Below are 16,194 nucleotides of genomic sequence, written 5' to 3'. Positions count from 1 at the left end.
GGGACTGGTGTGGAGAATCATCAGCATTACTAGCAAAATTACCAAGATGAGGTTATTAATGTTAAGGGTCTTGGTATGTCTCTTCTGCACTATTTAATGATATTTTCTGATCCCTTAAAATGCACTCCTATAACTTCACTACTATTTTGATCTCCATTAAAATTTCAAATAGCCAAATGTATTTTTGGAATACTCTATTTTCATTAACAGAAGCTCTGCTGTATTTTGAATGTGGCCAATGAATTCACTTCTCAAATGAGTCATAAAGGAAGGGTTGCCATGAACCTAAGGCTTGGACCCTGCCTTACTAAACTTTATTTTTTTATTAACAGTTTTATTTCAAATTCACAAAAATAAAAACAGAAAAAGGCAGTTCAACAAGTTAATCTGTGTATCTTTCTGATACAACTGAGTTAGCAGTTGGAATCAGATGAGATAAATAAGTGCCTGAAAAAGAACGTTTTAGGAGTAATGTTTCTATAACTAAATATAATTTTTAAACCATGTTTTCCAAGTTATCTATTAACCTTAGTAGCAGGTGCCTTTTTTAAGGGTCCTGGTTTGGGTGCTGAACAGTCTTTCGTGTCCTTATCTCCTGCAGCTCCTGAAGTAGCAGTCCTTCCAGGGGTAGGTTTGAATTCCTTCTTATCAGCTGCTAGTCCAACTTTCTTACCATGTACTAGTTCTACTTTTTCTGAACATTCTTTGATCTGGAGAATGAAATTGAAATGAACAGCATTAAGCCCATTTTAAAATACAACTACTGCATTATTATTTAACATATCATTACTAAACCACAATTACATGAGAATGCAGAGAGAAGAACGTTTCCTTTTCAACGAAGATAAACTATTCAGACTTTCTTGGCAGTACATATATATTAATAAGGTCATGTATTTTATTTCTAGGCAAACAGAATTATAATAATCTTACAATGATCATGTTTATGGCATTCATATTTAGAAAGATAATTTTCCAGATATTAGAAACAAATTTATCTGAAAATGGTATTTTCCGCTCCTCCATACATTGGTCACTTGGCTTTCTGTGTTATAATTTGAATGATATATCTACTCATATAAAAATTATAGCTTGGGATGAAATTTAAATCCTCAGTAGCTACATTTTCAAGCCCCAGGTCTGAACTATCAATGGTTTCATGAGTTGATATCAGCATTTTTTCCTAATGAACTAGAACAGACAAAATAAAAAATAGCAGAGTGCATTCTCCAAGACTTGTTTCAACTATGTGTGTGCTTAAATGTGTGTATGATGTCATGTAAAATTTATTCCTATTGTGGATTATACTAAAAAATAGAAAATTATGATCAAAAGAATGCCAATACTCAAATTTGCAAGAGACAAAATCAGAATGTACTAAGACAGAACTGTTATCCAATTACATTATAATCTATTACTAACTGACCTTGTCAAGCTTGAGTTTGTCCACATCAGCTAAGAATGGGTTTACTGCTTTCTCACCAACCACCTTCAAGGCAGTACCTAATGCTTCAAATGCAGCATCTCTGACTTCAGGAGCAGAATCACTGATGTGCTACAGTCCAGAAGTAAGCAAAATAGTTTTAATGCAAGGTATCTGAGATTAGAAATTTTAATTCAGATTGATGGAAGTTGGTTAAAGAATTTCTTTTTACAGTTCACTGAAATTAAGTATAGCTTTCCCTTTACCAAGTAACAAGTACTCTGCCACAAACTTTTTTTGGGTTAAGGAAAGCTCTGGTAATCTATTCAGCAAGTAAGTGCTTCCTTCCTTTATTACCCTCTATCCATAATGCCTCATCTTCAAATGAACTTCAAATATTCCAAGTTTAATGCCTGTGCTTTACTATCTAGTAAACTGAACACCAGTATATGGACCAGTAAAAGAAACAAAATGTTTAGCAGTAGTTGAACACAAAGTTAACTTGTGCTTTTCTTCAAGAACAGGAACACAGAATTTGGTTTCGATTTCCAAACCTGTAGAGGGTCTGCACCTCAAAAATCCATAATCTACAATTAGTCACTGTATATATTTAATAGAAAAAGAAAAATCTTGATTATATATAAATATCCCCAATTTAAAAAAGACTATATACCTTAAGTAGAGCAGCACAAAAAGGCTTTAGTAAGCTCTTTGGCAGGGTAGAAGCAGTGCAGTGACGGAAACTTCTTGCAATAAAAAGAGATGTCTGCTGCTTTATGGTTGGGTTTTTATTATCCATTACCGCTAAAACATCCTCACTGATGTTCTGTAGTGTGGTCTTTAGGAAAAAAAAATGTGGTCAATGAGATTTTCTCAATTATAAGGAACCACCAAAATATTACACTGATATAATGTTACTTGAGACAAAACCACAAAAAACTCAAACTATCAACTTACAGTAAGGAAGATTGCATCAATTGCCTCCTGCAGGGCTTGTACCACTTGAGGTTTTTTCTCTTTGAATTTCTCCAAAATAGTTGGCACAACCTATACAAGTGAATGGTTGGAATATTATTCATCAATAAAAGAAATACATATTGATAAATGCAACAACATGGATGAAACTTGAAATTATGTTAAGTGAAAGAAGTGAAAGAAAAGACTACATATTGTATGATTCCATTTATATGACATGTGAAGTACAAAGAGACTGAAGTTAGATTAGTGGATGCCAAGGTTTGGGAAGAGAGAAGAATGGGGAGTTACTTCTAATAGGTATGGGGTTTCTTTTTTGGGGTGACAAAAATATTCTAAAATTAATAGTGGTGACAGGTGCACAACTCTAAAAACCACTAAGTTGTATACTTTATTTTTTTTTTTAAGTTGTATACTTTAAAAGAGTGAATTTTATAGTATGTAAATTATCTCTCAATAAAATGGTTATTAAAAAAAGGTCTTGGTTCTACCAAAGGAAAAAAAAAGTGAACTAGGTAGAATAAAAAGTCAATTCCTTTCTTGAAGGGCACAAGAATCTTATGCTGGAACAATTAAGGCATTTCATTAAATTGTAGCAGTGCTTCCAACCTTTCTTTTGCTTCTATACCTTACATGCAACCCACTTCCATCAGTAACAGCTCTCATTAAACAAAATGATCCTTAACTAGGTAGACTCAGGTAGGAGAAAAGGTAGAATATATAAATCTCCCTCTGTACCCACGATTCTGATATACCTTTTGGGATGTCTCCTGCCTCTTTACTACATGAAAGACAAAAAAGTAGTACCAGAAATTATAGCAATCTGTGATCAGAATTTTATCTTTTTATTCAAGTACTTAGTTTAGACCAGTTATGTTGGAATTCTAATTTTTTCTTCTAAATTAGCACTCATTCATTAAATATTTATTGAATTCCTAATACGTTTATTGAGTGCCAGGCACTGTGTTAGCAGGCAAATTAAAGATTTTTTTTAAGGCCCAAAAGAGATAGCAAAGCTCAATGAAATCTAAAAGAAAGTTTTCCCAAGATTTTACAGAAATGGTGTGACCAGAGGAAAAATCTTTTCATACCAGAAGTTACAAACTTAAAAAAAAAAAACCTATTTTAATGGCTATAAAGCTAAAGTTCTCTTTTATAAATAATGTCAGGAAGACAGTTTATAAAAAGGCAAAAAAAAAAAAAAAGAAATGAAATTGAATCATCAACATGCTAGATACCAATTGGTATAAAACCACCCAAACATGATTTGTTAAATTGTTTTCTACCTTGAAGTTATTACTAACAAAAAAGTATGAAATAGCCTAATAAGTAAAATAAAACTGACCAAATGGTACATACTATAGTGATAGCACATATAAGATAATCTTATAAGTGATCTAATTTATAGTTTACATGTCTAAGACTTTTATAGATCTTAAAAATATCCATTAAGCCAGTCATGATTTGGTATCTTTTTTCTTTAGTTGTCTGAAATTATTTTTAATGCTATAAATAAGCAAGCTTCAAAGTGATCCTAGATATTAGCCTCACAATATAAAATTGGCATATGACTAGAGACTATTAAGAAACTCCTAAGTCAATCTAAGGAATCAAATGCTTAAATGTCTAGGAAGTTGAACCCTAAAATTCAGGAAAATCAATTTTTAGGATGCTGAACCATTTTTAGTAATTCAGACCAGACTTTGAGGTCAACTGACAGATACCACAGTTAAAGAAAACATCTCATTAAAACTGCTACCAAACTTGAGGGTTACCAAACTTAAACAAAGAAAACAGTATATTCAACAAATGTCTTCAGTCAGATTTTCTTAAGCTCAATTAAACTAACAGTGTAACCTATATAAAATGCCACATGTATATAAGTAAATTATTCTTTTTTAAAATAGAATAAACACTATAAAATACATTTTATATATTGGCCTCACTTCTGGTTTTATATTTATATTCACTCTGTCCTAATTATTTTAAATTTTATCTCATCCTGTTACATATGTCAGAAGAACAGAACAGTATATGAATAAATATGTAATAAACAAATAAGTCAATTCAACTAAGTACTCTAGGCCAATTGCCTGATTTCCTAAATAAAGCTAATGAATTTAGTTACAACTGATATCTTCAATGTGAGGAACTATCCTGAATATTAATAAAACTTAGTGAGAGGGAAGTGGCTGTGGCTCAATCAGTTGGGCTCTCGTCTATCATACGGGAGGCCCTGGGTTTGTGTCTGGGGCCTCCTTGTGAAGTCAGGCACACCCGGCTCGCAGGTGCCATGGAGCACTGACTCAGCAAGGTGATGCAACACACAAAAAAAGGGAGATAAGAAAAACCACAGAAAAGCGTGCAGCAAATGGACACAGAGAGCAGACAGCAAGCAAGCCGCAAGGGGGAAGGGGAAATGAAATAAATACAGACACAGAAGAACACACAGTGAATGCACACAGAGAGCAGACAGCAAGCAAAAAGCCACGGGGGGGGGGGGGGATTTAAAAAAAACACACTTAGTGAGAAACTTACTTTGCCCAATATAGCAAAATGTATGTGAAAGAGTTGTTTTAAAGCATAAAGCAAACTACCCTGCCATTCTTAATCATTTTGCTGTTATGGATCTAAGGAGGGGTGTTACTTACATGTCCTGCATATTGTCCAAATTTCTTCCTTAGCCCAATAGCCAGGCCAGTAAGACATTTTGCTGCCAAGGCCACCAACATGACATTGGTATCCTTTCCAACAACCTACAAAAGGGGGAAGAAAGGAAAAATAAAATAGTTGCAGAAGGGAACTGTTTATTCTCAAAAGAACTCTGAAAGCTATTACGCTTACAGCTACCAATTTTGTTTCCTACAAAGATGCAACATTCTTTTTAACAATAACAAGTTTGGGAGCTTCCCTGCCTCATATAGAGCCTCCTATCTTAAAGCTCCACTAAAGAAATATACAGACACCTTGAAAATTCAGTAATACATGCTACTTTAATGGAATTGTAGTTGGTGCTGGGATTTTAGATATATTTAGGGGATTTGAATCTCTGGACTGATAATATGACACCCAGGCCCAGAGCCTCAACAGACTTCAGCTCCTACACTTTGATTTATTGGACTTACCCCACTCAGCTAACATCGAGTTGAAGAAGGTCAACCACCACACCATGGAGCCTAGAGTGTCTACAACTGAAAGCAGGAGGAGTGCATCCAGTATCCATGTGGAATTTAAGCCCCCACTTGACATAGATGTGCAATGGACACAACCAATCCAATGTCCACAGAGAAAATGTGGAAGGGGTGTGGGAAGGGTAGCCATGGTGGCTGCTGGGTTTGGGGAATGGGAGGAAGAGATGAGATGTGGAGGTGTTTTCGGGACGAGGAGATGTTCTGGGTGGTGCTTCACGGACAATTACGGGACATTGTAGATCCCCCCAGGGCCCACTGGATGGAACATGGGAGAGTGTGGGCTATGATGTGGACCATTGACTAGGGGTGCAGTGATGCTCAGAGATGTACTTACCAGGTGCAATGGATGTGTCACGATGATGGAAGAGAGTGTTGCTGTGGGGGGAGTGGGGGGTGGGGGCGGTGGGGTTGAATGGGACCTCATATTTTTTGAATGTAATTTTTAAAAATAAATAAATAATTTAAAAAAAAAAAGAAAGAAAATTCAGTAATAGAGCAATGAGATTCCTTGTAAAGCTCATAAGTTGGAAGAACTTACAGAGAATCAGCTGCTTTCTACATAGGCTCCTAGACTCTCACTTCCCTTCTCTCATTGCCCTCTAACCTTCATCCTCCCATTCTCTCTCTCTAATGTCCAGGCTTGAAAATCCCTTTTCCCTTTAGGGCAGGGGTCTTACAGGGGTCTGTAAGCTTGAATTGAATTAAAAAAACACATTATTCTTGTGGGGACATGTTGGTGCAGTTGTGATATTTATTAAATAACACATGGTATAGCATGTACTTAGTAAGGTGTCCGTGGTTTTTACCTGACTGGCAAAGGAGTCTGTGGAACAAAAAAGGTTAAGAACCCCTACTTTAGGGTAATTCCCTTTTAATTATTTTTGCCTGGGTCTGTGGCTTTTCAAGATGGAAGACTGATGACTGATCAGAGTCTGACAAATTATGTCCTTGCCTCCAAGCCTCACTTGGAATAAGGTATACAGAAAAGCCAATCATAACAAATACTTAGATATGCGTACTATTAAAAATTAACCTCCTCCCTTCACACTCTAATCCTCTTTAATTTCAGGCTCAGAGAGCAATAAAAACAAGTTTACAACCTTGCTTTTTTCAAGAAGATAACTTCAGAGTTTGTTCTCAAACTTTTTAACTACACCAAGTGTTGACTGATAGTTTTAGATTTTATAAAAAGCCATTAAAAAAAAATTACTTAACAACAACATTCAACCTGGTTGGACCTAAGCAATACCAAAGGTGTATATTTTTTATTTAGTACTTGCCTGCTTAATCACCAAACATGCCCACATGCTTTGATTTACATGATGATACAATAGTGTTAGTGCTATCTGCTATTTAATGAAAAAACATTCATATTTAATATTTGCCCCCATTAAAAGCGGCCAATTTAAATAGCTCATCTCATGGAAATACAAAACTTGAATATTTGGTAGATAAGCTAGACCCTTTTTTTCTTGACTAAAACACACTTCAAGTCAAAGTGATAATACATAAAAACTGAAAAACAATTCCTCCAAACTACCCTAGGACAATTACAAACAATCCTTAAAAAAACCTATGCCTATAATTCAAAAAGTGCCAGTGATCTTTAAATAGTAATGTATTTGTGATAAAAAGACAACAAAAGAAGAGACATTCAATGCTTTAACTCCTTATTTACCTTCTTTAAGGCTTTTACTAAATCTGCATAATCGCCTGCTTCCAGTTTGGGTTTTTTCACTAGTACTTCTACAGCTTCCAGAGCTTCTTTTCTCTCTTGCCATTTTTTTGCCTCCTGCAAGATATAATATGAGGTACTTGTAGAACAAAAAATATGAAAGCAGAATAAGGCTATTTCTTCTACCCTACTAATTCAAGATATATTGTTTTGTTTCCAAGTTAGGTGAAAAAACAAAATTGTTTGCAACAAAATGTGTAGGCATTCAGAATGTTTTGTTCGTACACATACAATTTTGTTCATATGTAAAAAGTATTTTCATAAAATTTCATAACTCTGAAGTTCTATAATAAGTAAGCAGAATGAGATGCCATTGACTATTCCTTCTCAATTAGTAGGCAGATATTGGTCTGAAGGCAGAAGTAGCCTACAGACAACAAAAGCAGTGTGAGACAGAAGTCCAAGACAGAAGTCCAAAGATTTACTTGCTCTAAGTCATACAATAGAGCACCTGAGAGAGGGAGAAAGTCTATTTCATATGAAGTAGAGGGGGCATTCAAATTCCTATAAACAGGGGAATTCTTAAAGTCAACTACACGCTCTTGTTTATTTTTAATTTGTTTAAATGATGATGATAATGGTCCATTTTAAAAAAATTCTTTATTTATTTCCCCCCCTTGCAGCTTGCTTGCTGTCTGCTCAGTGTCCATTTGCTGCATGTTCTTCTCTGTCTGCTTGTATTCCTTTGTTGCGTCATCTTGCTGTGCCAGCTTTCCGTGGGCATGGGCAGTCAGCTCTCTGCGGGTGCAGACCAGCTTGCCTTCACAAGGAGGCCCCAGAATGCCAACCCAGGGCATCCCATATGGTAGATGGGAGACCAATTGATTGAGCCACAGCCACTTACCAACTATATGCTCTTTCTAAGAGACTCATATTACATTCAAATACACAAGCAGGATGAAAATAAAAGGATAGAAAAAATATATGCCATGCAAATATTAATCAAAAGAGATCTGAGATAGCTATACTAATATTAGATAAAATAGATTTTAAGTAAAAATCTGTTATAAGGGATAAAGAAGGACATTGTGTTCTGATAAAGGGGTCAATACAAGAAGACAAAACAATTATAAACATATAATCACCTAATGGCAAAACCTCAAAATATATGAAGCAAATATTGACAGATTTGAAGGGAGAAATAGATAGCTCTATATTAACTGTAGGAAATTTTAATATACCACTTTCAGTAATGGATAGAGCATCTAGTTAGAAGATCAATAAGGACACAGAAGCTTGGACGATACTATAAACCAACAAGACCTAACAGACATATATAGAACACTTCACCCAACAACGGCAGAATGTACACACTTCTCTAGTACAAATGGGTCATTCTTCAATAAAGACCATTTGTTAGGTCACAAAAGAAGTCTCAATAAGTTAAAAAATATGGAAATGATAGAATGCATCTTCTCCAACCAAAATGGAATGAAGTTAGAAATCAGTAACAGAGGAAGAACTGGAAAATTTACAAAGATGTGGAAATTAAACAACACATTCTTAACTAACCATTGGGCCAAAGAAGAAATCACAAGGGAAATTGGGAATGATCATAAGGTGAATGAAAATGAAAACACAACATAGTGAAATCTATGGGATGAAGCAAGGCAGTGCAAAGAGAGAATTTTATTGCTCTAAATGTATACATTAAAAAAAAAATGACAACTTCACAACTGAAAGATCTAGAAAAAGACCAAACTAAGTCCAAAGCAAGTAGAAGGAAGGCAATAACAAAGATTAGAGTTGAGATAAATGAAAGAGAGAATAAAAAATTTAAAAACAAAACAAAACAAAAACAACACAATAGAGAGAATCAACAAAACCAAAACTTGGTTCTTTTAAAAGAACCACAAAAATCAGTAAGACTTTAGCTAGAGTGATGAGAAAGAGAGAGGGAGAACACAACTAAAATCAGATATGAAAGAGGGAACATTACTAGACTCCACAGGAAAAAAATGCATAAGAGGATACTATGAACAATCAGATAACCTGGATGAAAGGGACAAATTCTTACAAACACACAAACAACCTACACTGACTCAAGAAGAAAGAATATCTTAACATACCAATAGCTAGTAAAGAGATTGAATTGTAATAAGCCACCTCCCAATAAAGAAAAGTCCAGGACTAGATGGCTTTATAGGTGAATTTTACCAAACATTCCAAGAATGAACACAAATTCTGTTCAAACTTTTCCAAAAATCTGAAGCAGAGGAATACTTTCTAACTCATTCTATTAGGCTAACATCATCCTAATATTAAAGCCAGATAAAGATACCGCAAGAAAATTGCAGACCAATATCTCTTATGACTATAGATACAAAAATCCTCAAAATAATACTAGCAAACTCAATCCATCAGCACATTAAAAGAATTACACAATATGATCATGTAGAATGTATTCCAGGTAAGCAAGGGTAGTATAACATAAGAAAATCAATTTGTCATACACCAACATTTACTAATGATGAATGAAAGAAACATACACACACACAATCATCTCATCCAATGCAGAAAATGCATTTAACAAAATCTAGCACCCCAAGGCATTTGACAAAATCCAGCACCTCTTTTTGATAAAAACACTCAGAAAACTAGGAATGAAAGGAAATTTCCTGAACATGATAAAGGTCATCTATGAAAAACCCACAGTTAACATCATAATCAATGGCAAAAACTGAAAGCTTTCCCTCTAAGACAGGAACAAAACAAGAATGCTCACTGACACTATTGTTACTTAACATTGTATTGGTAGATACAGCTAGAGCAATTAGGCAAGAAAAAGAAATAGAAGGCATCCCAACTGGAAAGGAAGAAGTAAAACTTTCCCTGTTTGCAGATGCCATGATGCTATATATAGCAAATCCTGAAAAATCCACAAGGCTACTAGATAGCACTAATAAGAGAACTGAGCAAAATGGTGGGATACAAGATAGACACACAAAAACCAGTAGCATTCCTATATACTAGCAAAGAACCCAAAGAGGAAATCAAGAAAAAAAGTCCATTTACAAGAGCAACTAAAAGAATAAATACATAGGAATAAATTTAACCAAGGGTATAAAGGACTTGTACATGAAAAATAACAAAAAACTCTGCTGGAAAAAAAAAACCACAAAGATAACAAAGTAACCTAAATAAATGGAAGGACATGTTCACGGACTGGAAGACTAAATATTGGTAAGATGGTAAAACCCATTTCAAAGTGGCTCAATTTCAAGAGTGGAATTTCCATATTGACAACATTAAAAAGATGAGAGAGGGGAAGCAGACTTGGCCCAGTGGTTAGGGCATCCGTCTACCACATGGTAGGTCCGTGGTTCAAACCCCGGGCCTCCTTGACCTGTGTGGAGCTGGCCCACGCGAAGTGCTGATGTGCGCAAGGAGTGCCGTGCCACGCAAGGGTGTCCCAGCGTAGGGGAGCCCTACGCACAAGGAGTGCACTTCGTAAGGAGAGCCGCCCAGTGTGAAAGAAAGTGCAGCTTGCCCAGGAATGGCACCAAACACACGGAGAGCTGACACAACAAGATGACGCAACAAAAAAAAAAAACAGATTCCTGTGCCGCTGACAACAACAGAAGCAGACAAAGAAGAAGACACAGCAAATAGACACAGAGAACAGACAACTGGGGTGGAGGGAAAGGGGAGAGAAATAAATAAATCTTAAAAAAAAAAAAAAAAAAAGATGAGAGAAGTTTAGTCGCATAACCAGCAACCAAAATTATTCTAATATTGGTGATTGTGGATCTAAGTGCCAATCCTTCTGTTTTGTGGCCATAACATAGAATGCATTTAATTAGAAATTAATCATTCAACATTGACACTCAATATTTGAAAAACCTGGAAGACACCAAGATGACAAACTGACGATCCTAGAGGAACTTATAATTCAACAATTATTTATTTGCTTACCAGAGGTTAATAAGATAACTCAAGGAGCTTATGCGGAGCTAGAAAGATCTTCAATAAACAACTACTAGGTCATGACCATACATGCTGCTTTGGTAACACATCAAGAAGAGGTAACCTGGGAAACGGACTTTGGCCCAGTGGTTAGGGCGTCCGTCTACCATATGGGAGGTCTGCGGTTCAAACCCTGGGCCTCCTTGACCCGTGTGGAGCTGGCCATGCGCAGCGCTGATGAGCGCAAGGAGTGCCGTGCCACGCAAGGGTGTCCCCCGCGTGGGGGAGCCCCACGCGCAAGGAGTGCGCCCGTGAGGAAAGCCGCCCAGCGTGAAAAAGAAAGAGCAGCCTGCCCAGGAATGGCGCCGCCCACACTTCCCGTGCCGCTGACGACAACAGAAGCGGACAAAGAAACAAGACGCAGCAAATAGACACCAAGAACAGACAACCAGGGGAGGGGGGGGGAAATTAAATAAATAAATAAATCTTTAAAAAAAAAAAAAAAAAGAAGAGGTAACCTACTTTAGGAAGTCATGTAGAAATCTCCCTGGGGTGGTTTGAAGCTGTATGTACCCTAGAAAAATATGTTCTTAAATCTAATCTATTCCTGTAGGTGTAAACCCATTTTAAGTAGGACCTTTGATGAAGTTACTTTAGTAAAGGTGTGACCCAACTCATTAAGGATGGGCCTTAATCCTATTACTGGAGTCAGTTATAAGAGAATAAAATTCAGACAAAGAGAGAAAAAGCCATGAAAGCAAGAAGCTGAAATCAATAAAGAGAAGGGGAGAGAAGGAATAGACTAGAAGATGCTGCCACAAGCCTTGCCATGTGGCAGAGGTTTCAAGGATCACTGGCAGCTGGTCTTCAGGAAGAAAGCACTGCCTTGGCGATGTCTTGATTTGGGCATTTTCTTGGCCTCAAAACTGTAAGCTAATACATTCTGACTGTTCAAACTGAACCATTTCATGTTATCTGCTTTAAGCAGTCTAGGAAACTAAAACACTTCCCTAAAAAGTGATCCTTAAGGAGAGATCTAAAGGACGAAGATGTATTAGTAGGTGTACATGGGGCAGTGGGGAGAAGAATATTACAGGCAGAAAGAACAGCATATGCTAAGGTCCAGAGTTTTAAAAAAAATGTCAAGTGTGGCATACTTGATACTATAAGAAGCACAGTATGGCTAGAGCACAGAGGGTGGCAGCAATTACAGATGTGGTTGGAAGTTAAGTGGGGGCTAGGACAAAGATGACCCTGAAGGCCACAGGATGATTTTCAAACATCATCTTAAAGTCCATGGAAGCTAATGAAAGATTTAATCAGGCAAATATGGGAAGATATCTGTTTTCGAAAAAGATAACTTTAAATACATTGTGAAATATGGTTGGAAGGAGGTAAGAATAGAGATAGGGAGTTTTGTAAGAAGACTACTGCAGATTGAAAGCAAGAGATGATGCTGGTGGATAGGACAAGGCTGTGTTTCTAAATTGGAGATGATTTTGCTTCCCAGGGGACATGTGGCAATATCTGGAAACAGTTTTAATTGTCATGACTTGGGGATGTGGGGATGTGGCACATACAGTATTACTTACATCTAGTTGTATAAAAAAATATCTAGCGCAAAATGTTGATAGTGCCAAGTATGAAAAACACTGGGATAAAGTAATGGCAGTGGGGATAGAGAAAAGGAGATTTGAGAGGTATATAAAGGTAAAACCAAAACAACGAGGAAAAAGGAGAAGTCAAGAATAATGCTCTGGTTTTTGGCAAGACATAAAGGCACAACTAACGCTATTAGGGAAGATATGGGGTGGAAAGGGGTGAATCAGACAAGGCTTAAGCAGAGCGTACTCTAATTCTACTCAAGCAATAATTTAAAATGAAATAAATTGTGGGGAGCTTGAGTTATATACCCCAGAAAAACATGTTATTAATCTTAGTCCATTTGTATGGATGTGAACCCATTAAATAGAACCTTTTTTTATTTTTTAGTCTTTTATTTTTTTTAATGTTACATTAAAAAAATATGAGGTCCCCATATACTCCCCACCCCCCTCCTCCCATAACAACCTCCTCCATCATCATGGGACATTCGTTGTACTTGGTGCATACATCTCTGAGCACTGCTGCACCACATGGTCAATGGTCCACATTATAGTTTACACTCTTCCCCAGTTGACCCAGTGGGCCATGGGAGGTAAACAGAACCTTTTGATGAGGTTATTTCAGTTAAGGTGTGGCCCAACTGAATCAGAATGGGTCTTAATCCTATTACTGGAGGCCTTATAGAGAAGGCCACAGCAGGAGAAGCAAGAAGCTGGAAATGAATGGAAACCGGAAGAGAAAGGAGAAAACACTGCGCTGTGCATTGCCATTTGACAGAAAAGGCAAGGAACCCGAAAGATTGCTGGCCAGCCAGAAGATACTGACTCTGGGAGGAATCAAGCCTCCTAAGCTCTGCAACTGTAAGCCAACAGATTCCTGTCGTTAAGCCAACCCACTGAATAGTAAAATGAAACATAAACATAACTAAAAGACAGTTTAAATATTACTTACAATTTTGTCATAAAAGTCTTTTGGAAGTTTGGAAAGAATTTCTACTGCTTCCAAAAGCTCATAAGCATCTATTTGTGGCACTTCATCACCATCGTCACCACCTTTGAAGAAAAAAACAAGATAAACTTTGAAAACAGAAGAAATTGTTTTATGTATCAGTTATCAACCCTTTCACACAACTGATGAAATCTTAATATAGAAGGTTACAAATGTTACATTCATCCTTTATTTTTTTTTAATTTTTAAAAAATTATTTATTTCTCTACCCTTCCCTCACCCCCCAGTTGTCTGTTCTCTGTGTCTATTTGCTGCGTGTTCTTCTCTGTCCATTTCTGTTCTTGTCAGTGGCACGGGAATCTGTGTTTCTTTTTGTTGCGTCATCTTGTGTCAGCTCTCTGTGTGTGCGGCGCCATTCCTGGGCAGGCTGAACTTTCTTTAGTGCTGGGCAGCTCTCCTCACTGGGCACACTCCTTGCGCGTGGGGCTCCCCTATGCAGGTGACACCCCTGCATGGCAGGGCACTCCTTGCGCACATCAGCATTGCGCATGGGCCAGCTCCACACGGGTCAAGGAGGCCCAGGGTTTGAACCACGGACCTCCCATGTCGTAGACAGCCCTAACCACTGGGCCAAGTCTACTTCCCATCATCTTTTATTTTCTTAACTGGTAGTCCTGCAAAACATGCTTAGTGAACACAGGTTCTTGTAGCAATGCTAGTTTTATAAACTGTAATAAAAACCAGGGTTTAAATGGCCTACCTCCCTCGGCATCTCCACCAGCTGACTGCTGCTGTTCTAATTTAGCTTCTAGTTCTTGTTGGGAACGCAGAAATCGACTTGGTTTAGGAACACCTGTTGGCAGTTTGACCCATTCTTCTTCTAGTTCTTTCAACTGTGAAAACCAAAATATTTTAGAAATATGTCTACATCTCTGCCATTAGAAAACATACTTAACATTTACTGATACATCTAAACCCAATTTATTATTTACATAGCTCCAAGAGGGTAATCAAGATAAATTTAAATTGTGCCTCTTTTGTAGCCCAAGATAAACCAACTCACATTTACTAAAGGATGTATGTCTAAGCACTGAGATAGAAGAATAAAATCTGCTTTTTATTACACTTTCATTAATTCATGAATTCAGATATATTTGCATCAGAACACAATCTCTAAAACCAATAACAAACCCAGATAGAATGCATTTTCTCCAAACCTATATTAAGTCCTGCCATTCAATAGCATTATAGAAGGATCTTTTATACTGACATAGATGCAACACTAACATATTGGAATCACAAAATAAAGGCAGAGAAAGCTAGCCACACCCAAAAAATCAACTGAATTCAAAGTTAAGAATGAAAAATTATTTGTACAGAAAAATATTGATAACAATCACAGGAAGCAAATATCTTTATATACATTATGCAAAAACAAATAGAAAACTTTATGTCTCACCTGGACAGAGTTTATATTTTGTAATGGAGGTCTAAGAGTATCCCGAATCCATCTGTAAATCTCCACAGCAATTAGTTTGGCTTCATCTCGAACAGCCTTCTCTCGAGATTCAAAGAGTTTTGGCAACACTTTGATAATTGGCTTAAGCAAGATGATTTTTGAACCAAATTCACTAGAAATAAAAAATTGGAAAGAAATTTGTCATCATGCAATATGCTTGGATAAAGTTATAATTGCATTCATTCAAATATAGTCCTGTACCTATATATTAATAGGGTTATATAAGTTTTTTAAGGCAGGAAAAAAAAAGGAACTGAAACCACAGCCATATTTAGATTCCACTCTTCCATAAATATTATCATCTAGAACCTAAAATAATATTATCCATTTAAAAACTAACCTTAGATAACTGATATTCAAATCCATAAAAGCCCAACACTTGTGTAATACTTTAAATATATATGTATATTTGCTTAAAAATATAAATGAATCACTTTAGAACTATTTAAATGAGTGAAATCTACTTTTAATGGACTTTAAATAGTTCTTAAAATTAAGGTGATTCAATCATTTAGATAGATCATGACTCCTGGCAGTGTGTGTTTCATTCCTGACTTCATAGCTATCACACTGCAACTTTGGGGAACTTAAATCTCTCTTTGCTTCAGTTTTCCCATGGGGAAAACAATTGCATTTGGACTTCTTTAAAAAGAAAGCACAGGTAAATGGATGTGGCTCAAGAATTTGGGCTTCTGCCTACCACATGGGAGGTCCCGGGTTCAGTCCCCGGTGCCTCCTGGAGAAGATGAGCTGGCGCGATGGGCAGAAGCAGCAAGCTGACACAAAAAGGTAACACAACAAAGAGACACAAAGAGGAAAGACAATGAGACACAACAAACCAGGGGGCTGAGGTGGCTCAAGTGATTAAGCACCTGTCTCCCACATGGGAGGT

General features: G+C 36.7%; 1 protein-coding gene across 4 annotated transcripts in view; it reads right to left on the bottom strand.

The window, feature by feature from the left end:
• Positions 1-16,194, bottom strand: part of CKAP5 (cytoskeleton associated protein 5) — a 111,439-nt gene that overhangs the window by 53,975 nt on the left and 41,270 nt on the right. For all 4 annotated transcript variants that reach the window (XM_058306263.1, XM_058306264.1, XM_058306265.1 and 1 more), the window contains exons 5-13: positions 15,243-15,414; positions 14,544-14,676; positions 13,787-13,887; positions 7,268-7,381; positions 5,050-5,154; positions 2,381-2,470; positions 2,097-2,261; positions 1,427-1,555; positions 528-710 (exon numbers count right to left, since the gene is read on the bottom strand). In XM_058306263.1, coding sequence (XP_058162246.1) covers positions 528-710; positions 1,427-1,555; positions 2,097-2,261; positions 2,381-2,470; positions 5,050-5,154; positions 7,268-7,381; positions 13,787-13,887; positions 14,544-14,676; positions 15,243-15,414 — 1,192 coding nt within the window. The remainder of the gene's footprint in view (positions 1-527; positions 711-1,426; positions 1,556-2,096; positions 2,262-2,380; positions 2,471-5,049; positions 5,155-7,267; positions 7,382-13,786; positions 13,888-14,543; positions 14,677-15,242; positions 15,415-16,194) is intronic.

The sequence above is a fragment of the Dasypus novemcinctus genome, chromosome 10, assembly GCF_030445035.2.
Source record: "Dasypus novemcinctus isolate mDasNov1 chromosome 10, mDasNov1.1.hap2, whole genome shotgun sequence".
Taxonomy (NCBI): Eukaryota; Metazoa; Chordata; class Mammalia; order Cingulata; family Dasypodidae; genus Dasypus; species Dasypus novemcinctus.
This window is presented reverse-complemented; position numbering and strand designations above follow the sequence as displayed.